At 36.2% G+C, this 13341-nt stretch overlaps 1 protein-coding gene across 1 annotated transcript in view; it reads left to right on the forward strand.

Moving 5' to 3' along the window:
• The window catches only part of LOC126481988 (leucine-rich repeat-containing protein 74A-like), a 182752-nt gene that overhangs the window by 60472 nt on the left and 108939 nt on the right, over positions 1–13341 (forward strand). Inside the window, exon 4 of the mRNA XM_050105952.1 lies at positions 8766–8916. Coding sequence (XP_049961909.1) covers positions 8766–8916 — 151 coding nt within the window. The remainder of the gene's footprint in view (positions 1–8765; positions 8917–13341) is intronic.

A 13341-nucleotide genomic window follows, 5' to 3' on the forward strand; every position in this document is an offset into this window, starting at 1 on the left:
GTGCAGAAGCCGCATCCTCTCACAATTTGCCAAGCAAGCTCTAAGTCAAACCACTGCCACTAACTTATCCAGAACTGTCAATACAAACATATCATACAGATTGAACATCATTGGAGATAGGCTACAACACTGTCTCACTCTCTGTTGAACTACAGTCTCACTTTCATGTGTTTTGACTATTACAACAGTGGCCTAATTTCTGTGTAAGTTGTAATTAATCTTTCACTTCCTGTAGTTTATCCATGTTATCTTCAAAATTTCAAAGATCGTAGTTCAGGCAACATTGTAAAATGCTATCTCTAAATCTAGAAATGCTAAAAGCATAGTTTTGCCTTTCTTCAAACTATCTTTCAGGATAAGGTTAGTACCGCATTGTGCATTCCTACATTTCATCAGAACACAAACTGTTCTTCCCCTGGGTCAGCTTCAGTGAGTTTTCCCATTTTTCTGTAAATAACTTGTGTCACTATCTTGCAACCATTATTTGTTGAACTGATGGTTCAATAGTATTCACACCTGCCTTCTTTGGAAATGTAATTATTACATTCTTCCTGAAGTCTGAGGGTACTACACCTGTCCCATATACAGGGTGGTACATTGATAGTGACCAGACCAAATACCTCACAAAATAAGCATCAAACAAAAAAACTACAAAGAACAAAACTTGTCTACCTTGAAGGGGGAAACCAGAGGGCGCTATGGTTGGCCCACTAGATGGTGCTGCCATAGGTCAAACGGATATCAACTGCATTTTTAAAAATGGGAACCCTCATTTTATATTACATATTCATGTAGTATGTCTTTATGAGTGTTTTAGTTGGATCACTTTTTTCGTTTTGTGATGGATGGCGCTGTAATAGTCACAAATGTATAAGTACATGGTATCACGTAACATTGTGCCAGTGCAGACGGTATTTGTTTCATGACACATTACCCGTATTAAAATGGACCATTTAACAATTGCGGAAAAGGTTGATATCGTGTTGTAATAATGGCTATTGTGATCAAAATGCCCAATGGGTGTGTGCTATGTATGCTGCTCGGTATCCTGGACGACATCATCCAAGTGTCCTGACCATTTGCTGGAGAGTTTCATTATTTAAGGAAACAGGAAGTGTTTAGCCACATGTGAAATGTCAACCACAACCTGCAACAAATGATGATGCCCAAGTAGGTGTTTTAGTTGCTGTCATGGCTTATCTGCACATCAGTAGCAGACAAATTGCATGAGAATTGGTGTTGAGAATGATATATCAAAATCGATTGCACCCATACCATTTTTCTATGCAAAGCACAAGAGAAATTACAGGTGGTGACAGATTTTCTGCACACGTTCTATTTAGCGATGAAGCATCATTCACCAACAGCAGTAATGTAAACCAGCATAATATGCACTATTGGGCAACGGAAAATCCACAATGGCTGTGACAAGTGGAACATCAGCAACCTTGGCAGGTTAATGTATGGTGTGGCATTATGGGAGGAAGGATAATTGGACCCCATTTTATCAATGGCAATCTAAATGGTGCAATGTATGCTAAATTCCTATGTAATGTTCTACCGATGTTACTACAAGATGTTTCACTGCATGACAGATTTCATGACAGGTGGATTGGTCGTCGAAGCACCATACCATAGACCACACGTTCACTCGATCTGACGTCCCCGGATTTCTTTCTGTGTGGAAAGTTGAAGGATATTTGCTATTGTGATGCACCGACAACGCCTGACAATATGTGTCAGTGCATTGTCAACGCATGTGCGAACATTACAGAAGGCGAACTACTTGCTGTTGAGAGGGATGTTGTTACACGTACCTCATTTTGAGCATTTATTGCATTAATGTGGTATTTGCAGATAATCACGCTGTAACAGTATGCGTTCTCAGAAATGATAAGTTCACAAAGGTACATGTATCACATTGGAACAACCAAAATAAAATGTTCAAATGTACCTACGTTCTGTATTTTAATTTTAAAAACCTACCTGTTACCAATTGTTCATCTAAAATTGTGAGCCATATGTTTGTGACTATTACAGCACCATCTATCACAAAGCGAAAAAAGTGGTCCAACTAAAACATTCATATTTCTTTATGTACTACACAAATATGTAATGAAAAATTGGGATTCCTATTTAACAAAATGCAGTTGATATCCATTTGACCTATGGCATGCCATCTAGCAGCCAACCATAATGCCATCTGGTTTCCCCTTTCAAGCTAGACAAGTTTTCTTCTTTGTAGTTTTTTCATTTGATCCTTATTTTGTAAGATATTTGGCCTGGTCACGATCAATGGACCACCCTGTATATCATACACTAGGTGGAATTCTGTCATTTTTGCATCACCCACAGATATCAACTTTCTGGATGAATGTCATCTACTCCAGGCCCTGGTTCCCAATTAGGTCTTTCAGTGCCCTTCTTCACCTACTTTCTCTTATCTTTCTATGACAATGTCCTCAGTTTTTTCTCTTACATAGATCCACAATATATTCCTTCCACCTTTCACTTTTTCTTTCTTGGCTTGGGACTGGCTTGCAGTCTGAGCTCTTGATACACATACAACTGTTTCTCTTTTCTCCAAAGGTCTCTCTAGCTTTCCTATAGTTGGCATATATGTTTCCTCTAGATATGCATGCTTCTACAGCCCAGCATTTGTCCTCCAGGTATTTTTATTTAGCCATTTTGCACTTTCTGTCAAAGAGCCAACAATAATTTTCAATCACTAAATCTATATATTAAGATCTACAGAAAGAGATACTAATGAGGTATGTTTGTAATTTTATTTTGAATTGGTGAGGATTCCAAATTTTGTTCTGATATGTCAGATGGGAGCTTAAATATCTTCCCACCAGAATATGATTCTAAACTTCTGAACAAGGAGGCAAAGCCTTTATGGAACTTATTTTTGTGTCTTGTATTCTGATGGAGTGCATCACATTTCAGCTGAAAATTATTTTTATTATTGACAACAAAACACACTATGGAGTAAATGCATAGTGAAGTGAGTATAAGAATTGAAATATCTGTAAAAAGGCTTCTGCAAAACATAAAGTTATCTATTTTGCACATTATTCTTACTACTTGCTTCTTGTAAATAAATTTTTTATTTACTATCGGTGCATTGCCTCAAATGTTTATCTCATAAAATAAAAGAGAGTGTATTCAGCCTATACAATGTAGCCATACAGGTGTGTGCTTGTAGTGTTTTCAGTATCATTTTTACGGCTGTTAATGACTTGGCATGTCTATTATTTGGTGAGTTGTTTCCTTTACTCCCAAATTATTTACTTCCTACCAGAACTTTCCACACCATAGTAACATGAGTCGTTTGAGATTAAGACTTAAATTGTCAGCTGTGAATGACTTGTAGGCCTTTTCCACTTACAAATGGGTTGTGTCCATTAAGGTTGAGTTTTGATCATTGATTGGTTTGATTGTGTCACCAGAAAATGTTTCAGGTTTTGAACTGCCTTATCATTATAAAATCAATTATGTAAACGTTAGATAAAACAGTCAGCCTGTTACTGATCCTTGTGATACTCCATATGTTATGCTGCCCCATGCTGAAATTAGTTTCATGCCTGTAACACATTCTGTTAATGAGACTCTCTGCTTTCTGTTATGAAGGTAAGACTCCACACAAGCAAGATGGATATCATTAATACCATATCACTATACTTTGTCAAGTAGAATTTTGTGATTTACAAAATCAAAGCTTTAACAAGGTCCCACAGCATATGAAAAGAATAATGTTTTTTTTAGTTCTGCTGATACTACATTTTTGACTTCTTGTGTTGTTTTCTCTATGGAGATTACATTACAAAAACCAAACTTAAAGGAAGAGAACAAGTTTTGCTCTGTTAAATGAATCAGCATTCTGTCATAGCGCACTTTTCTCAGACACTTGAGAAGACTGCGACATGGAACAGGTGGGTACTCCCCATCTGTTATGTCATCAGTTCCCAGTAATTATCAGTTTTTACCCAAGTTTAAATATCTTCCCAGCAGAATACATAACTTCATTCTGAACCCTATTTACGCCACATGTGATAGCTATATGAAAACCTGCAATCAGGCAAAGTCCAATTTGAATTCACTGTTCAGTTTATTCTCCTCACTGCATTGTTTCCACTGATACCATTCATTTGGCTGTAGATTATGACAATTAAAAGTTATAGCTAATTGAAGGTAACACCACGTTCAAAAGCAGGAAAAACCTTTGAGCTAACTGGTCGAATCCAGTGCTCACCATTTGGAACCTAAGCATTCTGACTTTCTAGTAATATATTTTAAATTACAGTACATGAATCTAATTATCTTCTGAAATAATTAAATTTGAAGTTTGGAACTTCCACCAATTTTCATTGCAGATTTTGCTCTAATCAGTGTTTGATCCTGACCTACTTACTTTTGTTACCTTAGTTTTCCTGTACAATATTGTGGACTCCACTGATTAATTAACTCATTAATTGATAAGTACATGTAATTTACTATGATTTTGGATATCATGCTTATACTTGTGAACAAGAGGATTCACATCATGGAAGTGTGGTAGTATCCATATATTTTTCTACATTTCTACCCAGTAACATTTTTGTATGCTAAATTTTAGTGAAAGCTTGCAATCCTTTCAAAACAGCCAAATTTGGCCTAGGCAATTTTCAAAGTATTATGTAGTTTACAAAATAAGAGTTTATTCTTACACTAATCTTTATAAGATCATTTGAGCTCTAGAGTCTGCATTCTGCGACAAGAAAAATTAGGTGGAACAACTAGGTTGGTCAGTATGGGAAACTTCATTGCAGCCATTACAGCTTATAAAATGTGCTGCTTTTAAGCTGTATCTCATGTCCATTGTATGTTGTTTGTTAACTCAATGGCAATATCTTGTAATTACTTCACATTGTGAATTTGCATTACTGATCCATGCGGGACACCATGTTTCACGGTTTGCTTATCAGAACATGAAACTGTGGATTTTCCTGAAGGGGTGACCTCACATAACTACACACACTGTTTTCTTTGGTGTACTGCTACAATAACAGTCTGGTACAGCAACAGACATTGTTAACCAGTGTGAACATACTTTCACTGAGTAGTCTCATTTAACTGGCATACATTTTGCTCAGCCTGAAAAACATTGTGCTATCCTGGTGAAATTATTCTGATTAGTCTTGCAGCTGTTATGCTGATTGTCCTTTTGCCACCAAAATAATTGCTAATAATCTCATTCATGGTAGATCTACTGCAGTTGAACTGAACAGAGAGAACCATAACCAAGTGCAGTGTGTAATGTTCCTTTAACTGCATTCAAAAGAGAACTGCGAAACCTGAGCTGGCTGTTACCTATTAATATTTCAAAAGTGGTTTAAAAAGTGACAAACACCCAATATTACAAACTGTATAGCTAGAGCTACACTTCCATATCCAATAGTTTACAGCCAGTTAGAACAATCAAGAGAAGAGATGTCAGCTACAAAGCACAACAAAGCAGATAAAGTTAATAATTTACAACTGGAAGAAGTGATACAGATCTATAGATGGGTGTGCTAAAGCGTTTTTAAGTATACTGTGAAATATGCCCTGAGTTATTAATTAATTACAAAGACAGCTTAAGAATAATCCTCTCATGTCAGCACAAAATTTTATCACTACTAGAAACACCATAATTGCTGGCAAAATTATTATTTTTTAGTGACCTGATGAATTTTGTAATCTCATTATGGGTTCTATTTTTGAAATGTAATACCTCTTGATGGTGCATTCAGCATCTGCGCAAATAAATAGAATGCATCTGTATTTGGTTGTTCATTACTGGTATCAGTTTTTGCTGCCACTGTGAGACATTAATCATTGCATTTGGGGCAATAAAATTTTCTCAGTTACAAGCTGCATCATTTTGAAATGATATGGCTTGTAAAGTGAGAAAATTTCATTGAAGCATATCATGAAAAAGATCCAACGACACGTTGAACTTGGTGGCCAGTGATTTGAAAGCATCACCATTTTTGCCAGACCTACTTTCTGGTAAATTAGTTTCTTGTTTAATAATGTTCAGAAATAGAGTATCAGATCCAGACTACAGCTTGTTCGCTGGATTAAGCAGGATTATCTTTTCCTAGCACTAGATACTGAAACCCCAGGAGTTATCTATCTCTTATTTCACTTTAATTTGGTTTTATCCTTGACTTATTTTAGGGGAAAACAAGACTCAGCTTGCTGCAGAAATATTTTAAAGACAGAGTTAAATTTCCTCTCTATACAGTCTAGTCTTCCTGCAACTTCTCTCTAAAAACTTTAACCAAATTATTGTTTAAGATTCTATCATATGATATTTTTCTTTGATGAACTGTACCTAAATGGCCAGTACATTTTATTGTTAACATTTGACCATCATGACTACTGGTTTTACAGACAAATCACTACAAGGATCAGTTTTAGGCCCAATCCTGTTTCTCCTGTTCATTTACTACGGTATACGGGGCACTGCCTATGATTGGTTTGCAAGCTACCCACTAAACAGAAAAGTGCAATTATGTGAGGTCACCCCTTCAGCAAAATCCACATTTTCATGTTCTGATATGCATGGTGTCCCTCAAGGATCAGTTTTAGGCCCAATCCTATTTCTCCTGTTCGTTAATGATCTTCCTCTGCACCTACCGAGTTTCAATACCTTTCTTTTTGCTGATGACACCAATATTCTGACCTCTGACTCAGATGATCGTACTGAAGTTGCAGACAACCAATGTACTGCTCTACTGGATTTATGGCTTACAGCTAATAGGCTACTTCTTAATGAAAAAAGGTGTAGGCGTAACATTTCATGCAGTCCAGAATAGAAATCCCACTGTCCCAACTATGCAAATAGGTGGAAATAGTATTGAACTGGAAAATGTAACTAAATTCCTTGGAATATCTGTCTCTGACACTCTAAGCTGGAAAAGGCACACTGGCAGCTTAGCTACTAAGCTAAGCAAAATTTGTTTATGCTTCTGTCAGTCAAGGAAGTCATGAGTATAAATATCTTAACATCAGTTTACCATGCTCTTTTTCACTCAATTCTAACATATGGCCTCATATTCTGGGGCCAAAGTTCTGAGCCCAATAAAATATTTAAGCTCCAAAAGAAAGCTGTCAGGATAATCTTATTTAAAAAGCAAAGAGGCTCTTGTAAACAACTATCTCAAAAACTAGGTATTCTTTCACTTCCAAGCCAGTACATATTGGAGATACTAAGTTTTACCAAGGTAAACATTGGCAGTCTGAAGCAGAATCTGGACTGTCACCAGCATGACAATAGAGGGGAATACTTGTTGACACAATTTTCCCATTCCACCAAATTATATACTGATGGTGTAAAATGCATGGGTATTAAACTTTATAATCATCTATCATTAAACATAAAAACAGCAGCAGTCCAGCACATTTTAAAATAAGGCTTAAATCAATATTATGAAAATACTGTTTTGATAATTTACATGAATATTTTGAATGTAATTGTTCTTTGTAATATATTTGCACACTCAAGTTTCTCTACTATAATTTATCTTCAAAATGTAAATTTCAATAAGGCCTAACCAACTGTTGAAAATTGATCTACATGTATGTACTTATTGTATTTATCTAGTCAATATCAACTATTGTATAAATTACATAATGTTTATCTGTACTTAATTTGATTTTAGATGTATCCACAAATTTTAATTTTAATTAGGCCTTGTTGACCTTCATATTGAACAACTTGTGAATATACTAGTACTACATCCTGTAACCTATGACTATCATACAATTGTGTAAGTCTAGGTGTATTTAATTTAGTGTTATGTATTTTTTAAATGTTTAACAAGTATAATGACTTGTCCCATATCATGTAGTACTCTCTGTACACAAAATGACTCAGTCGATCAATAAAGAATGAATGAATGAATGAATCTACAAACAAATTACAAATAATTGTTACATTATGTCATTCAATCCTTGCAGGGAATTATATAGTGCAACATTAACAGCTGTAAGTAGCTTCATAAAAAATCAACATTAATCTCTACACATGTAATAATTCTCCAGTTAAGTCTACATAACAGTATTAAATCTGTTTCTAGCTGCTATATAAAGCTTAAGATGCTTCCTGCTGGTGGCCAGTAAACTGTCAGTGCTACAATCTGATGTTTTTCCTGGTCCACTATCATAGCAGAGCATTCAGATAGCTGTTCAACTCAACATTTGTTAACCTAAATGGCCTGAGTCTTACCAGTTTTCTGCGTGTATAGCTACTGCCCCCCATTTCTTACATGTCTGCAGTCACCTGATTTTAACTTGTATGCATCAAGATGAATCTGTTCATTTTCAGTGATTTTCATGTGATGTTCTGATAGATACAACAGATGTGCTGAAATTCCATCTAAACTTTCCTTTTCCTGCATGGATATGTGATTTTTCATCATTTTTATGAGGCTTCTGATGTTTTGACAGGAAACAGTAGATACATCTGAATAATCCCATATCCAGAGACTTCTGGAATCAGCTTACTCATTCATTCATTCATTCATTCATATTCATTCATTCATTCATCCATTTTAGCCCAACTTTAGCCCCAATTGATTACTTTCCATATAGTTCTTCAATGAGACATGAGTAAACCTTTTGGGGGGGGGGGGGGGGGCTGTAATGTTTTTAATTTTTTTGTCAGTTATTTCCAAGTGACACTTCATGTGCCTAAATTCTTTCTCAGTAACAATGATGTTCTTTTCTCATTTTAGGGTTCACAGCTCTTTTCAAAGGACTAACTGAAAGCACTATAACAGAATTGAACCTGTCTTGGAATGGATTAGGAAAAGATGCAGGGAAACCTCTGAAACAATTTCTCTCAAAGAACAGAACATTGCGATTTCTTGATGTCAGCAACAACAGGTTAGTTTCTACAACTGATATCTGTAACTTTTATGACAGATTCAAACGAAAAAGTCTAAGATATAATGTGCAATAAATATCAGGTCTGAAATGAGTCCTTTATCAACCATAACCCTTTCTTACATCCAAAATGGCAGTATATAAGTAATATTTAAGGAAGCAGTTACCTGTCTGACACAACAAAAAATTAGGCAAGAACGATTTTAAATGTCTGAAATATTTAAGTGATTCCTTCATAAAAGATAGACCAAAAGCAATTTTAAGTTGCTGAAGGTAAAAGAAGGAGAAAGATGAGTAAAAAAGAAAGATGTGAGCAAACACAAGAGTAGGGAATAATAATAATAATAATAATAACAATAAACCAAAGTTGCATAATTTACAGAAGTGGAAAAAGACTGCAAGAGTTAGGGACATTACACAATGATATCATGAAACATACCAGTTGACCTTAAAGAAGAAACCTGATGAGCAAGGATTTCCAGTGAAAATTATAGAAGAAAATAAAATGGAAAGAACGTCATAAAAATGTAAGCTCCTGGACAAAAGTTAAAGCTCAAAGTTAAAAACTGTTGAAATAATGCAGCCCATAGCTGGATAAAACACAATTGCAGTATTAATAACAAGAGCTATAATTTTTATTTTCTCATTCTTTCTTTTCATTCTTTGATTTCCATAAATACTTAGGAGTCCAAATCTAAAATGATTAGCCACTTTTATTCATGCTCCTTTCATACATCTTATTCTTATCCTGTAACAAAGTTTGGATCACCTAAGAGATATAATATCTATTATCCTCAAGAGTATGTGCATTGGCCTTGTTACAGTGATTGATACATACACATATACTTCTTCCTGTAACACAACAATACTCTTTCTACCATCAATATTTTCAGTTTAAATTATTCATAAACAACATTATAAATCAAAATCCGGCATTCATTTTTACAGATTTGACATATATTCACCATATTTCTCTTTATATTCTTATTTACAGTTCATAAGCATACAGCAAAATGTATTTTTTCTAATTACCTGGTAAATCCAGTTTAACACTATGAAACTACCAGGGCCTTGCCCATAATGCTCCAAATGTTCTCAGTTGAGGAGAGTTCCAGTGACCTTGCCGGCCAAGGTAGGGTTTGGCAAACATGAACACAAGCAGTAGAAACTTTTGCTGAGTGTGGACAGGCATTATCTTTCTGAAATGTAAGCCGAGGATGGCTTGCCATGAAGGGCAACAAAACAGGGTGTAGAATATCATTGACATTGTCCTCTGTGCTGTAAGGGTGCTGTGGATGGCAACCAAAGAAGTGCTGGTATGTAAAGAAATGGCACCCCAGACCATCACTCTGGTTGTCAGGCTTTATAGTGGATGACAGTCAGCTAGGTATTCCATTACTGTCCAGATCATCTGCAGACATGCTGGTAGCCTGTAATCTCATTGACTGGAGTAGAATTGTCTTCAGTGATCAGTCCCACTTAAAACTGAGCCCCAATGACCAGGGAACACACACATACTGTAAGTGCTAGATGTGGACCAACACGTAATCCCTTCCCCTTCATTTGACTGATAAAGTCATCCATTTGTATGGCATGTGACCATCCACAGTTGGCATGACATAATTCATTGGAAACATCTTAATTGCTAAATACTTTATTTACATCACATTTTGGGTACTCATCACCAGGTAACTGTGGCAAAAATTTACAAAAACGAATCAGTAAAGCTTGTATTACAAGATCAATGTAACATCAGAAACAGGAGTACATGTTAAGTACAAGTATTTACAATATGCTACAAAAGCTCACACAAATGAGCAATACAATAAGAATGTACAATCTCATGTGCAATAGCCGTAAGGTACATTTGCAAAAGATGTTATGTTGAGACTTCACATGCCAGTCTGAAGGCAGCGAACTCAAGGATTGTGTTATTTCAACTGATGCCAGATGCCATTGATCTCAAAGATTGAAACATACCATGACATAGTGTTTATAACATACAAAACATCATAAATAACCTTTACCACAGTACATCTGTATTTTACAATAAGCATCATATTGTCATAAAAACATAAAATGTAGAATATATCATGAGTAAAACCCATCACGAAACACATACAAAGAAGAGACACTGTCCAAATGCTCCATTGAGAGAGAGAACAATGAAAGGCCATCATTATAAAGGAAGACATTATAATTTTTTACTACTATTTTCCAAACAAAGCTAGCTAACTTGTACCTATTGAGACCACTGATGGATTATGTCACGAAACAAAACCTTATCACTAATGGCAGGGTAGTGGGCAGGGGCCGATGAGGTAGTTGTTGAATTGGTTGGTGGAGGGGTGTGGGGGAGGGCAGGGGGGGATAAGAATAGGAAAATAGACAGGGGATGGTGGGTGGGGGAACTGAGGAAATCGAGGGAAGGGTAGCATGAAGGGATGAGGAGAACAAAGGAGGAAGGAAAATGTCACTCCAGTGGTACATTTTCACTCAATTTTATGTAATAAACATAATTATACAGGGTGTATCAAAAAGAATCACCAGATTTTAAAAAATCGTAACTGTTATGTTATTTGAGATATGTGCGTGAACTGTGTACTGTTGGAAAGAGCAAACTCTCGAGTTTTTCATGGTTCCCACTAGGTAGTAGCAATGTGCACCCACTTCAGTTGTAGTAAAACTGCTATTGGGACAACAGAAGGCATTTTGAGTTCTATGTTTTGCACAGTGTGGGTCAATAATAACTGTTCAGAGTGACATTTGTACAAGATATGGTGTAGGTCCTCCTACAGAACAGAGCATTAGATGATGGCATGAGCAATTCCAAGAAACAGTTAAGGGCAAATTGCTGGGCCATGCCTGAGTGTCTGATACAGATGTTGAATGCATCTGCCATAGTTTCACAAGGAGTCTGCAGAAATTCATTCACTATGCAGCTTGACAGCTCAACATGCTCATAATGTCCATCTGGCATGTGTTGCATCAACATTTACACATTAAACCATACAAAGTTCAGCTACTGCAAGCTCTTTGTGAAGGTAATGAACAACAACATATGGAGTTCTGTAATTTCATTCTTGACAAGATGGAAGGTGACAGTTTTCTTCCATGTTTAATGTTTAGTGACGAGGCAACATTCCTTTTAAATGAAAAGGTAAACCATCATAATGTGAGAACCACAACCACATGAAGTAGTACAACATTGGAGGGACTCTCCAAAATTTAATGTGTTTTGTGCAGTTTCATGAAAAAAGGTGTATGGTCTATTTTTCTTTGCCAAGACCACGGTTACAAGAAGCACATATGTTGATATGCTTGAGAACTTTCTTTTTCCTCAGTTGGAGACTGATTCAAACAACTTCATTTACAACAGGATGGGGCACCACCTCACTGGCATCTGTAAGTCTGGGAATTTTTAAATCAAAGGATTACTGGGTGATGGATCAGTTGCACTGCATCAAATGATTAAGCCTTACATTGCTGGCCTTGAAGGTCTCTGGATCTGACTATATGTGATTATTTCTTGTGGGTATTTGTAAAAGACTGCCGGCCGGTGTGGCCGTGCGGTTCTAGGTGCGTCAGTCTGGAGCCGCGTGACCACTACGGTCGCAGGTTCGAATCCTGCCTCGGGCATGGATGTATGTGATGTCCTTAGGTTAGTTAGGTTTAAGTAGTTCTAAGTTCTAGGGGACTGATGACCACAGATGTTTAGTCCCATAGTGCTCAGAGCCATTTTGTAAAAGACTCTGTTTACATGCCTCCATTACCAACAACAATGAATGAACTGAGACATCACATAACAGCAGCTGTGGAAGTTGTAACTCAAGAAATGCTCCCTGCATTGTGGGAACAGTTTGAATACCACATTGACATAGGCCATGCATCTCAAGGGGGGCATATTGAACACCTATGGAAAGTTATGAAATAAAAAAAAAAACTTTTTGAGTTTTCTGTTCATCAAAAAACAAAATTCATTGTATATGTTTATTAGCTTTAGAAATATAGACATGCCAAATTGGATGATTCTTTTTGATACACCCTGTATTTAAAATTAACTTATAACAAAAATGACATTCTCAGTAAATTATTCTCTTTTAAAGTTGATCATTAAACTGGAACCTCATTAAGATGTTTACAAGTGTAACAGTGTCATTAGAGCATTTTCCTTTTTCCAGGAGGGGAGAGGGGGGGGGGGGGGGGGGAGGGGGGGCAGAAACAGGAAGAAGAAGGGGGAATGAAAAGTATAATATGCAACTACATAACATTATTCAAATACCTATTACTTGAAAAGGAAACATTTTGCACATAACCCACATGTAACGGAAGAGAAATATTCACTTCTTTTAGTTTGAAATAAAATTTAAAATGATTTAGTGAGCTGAAACCTTTTCAAACCACAAACGGGTCAAGTTTATAAGA

This window comes from Schistocerca serialis, chromosome 5, assembly GCF_023864345.2.
Source record: "Schistocerca serialis cubense isolate TAMUIC-IGC-003099 chromosome 5, iqSchSeri2.2, whole genome shotgun sequence".
In the NCBI taxonomy this organism is placed as follows: Eukaryota; Metazoa; Arthropoda; class Insecta; order Orthoptera; family Acrididae; genus Schistocerca; species Schistocerca serialis.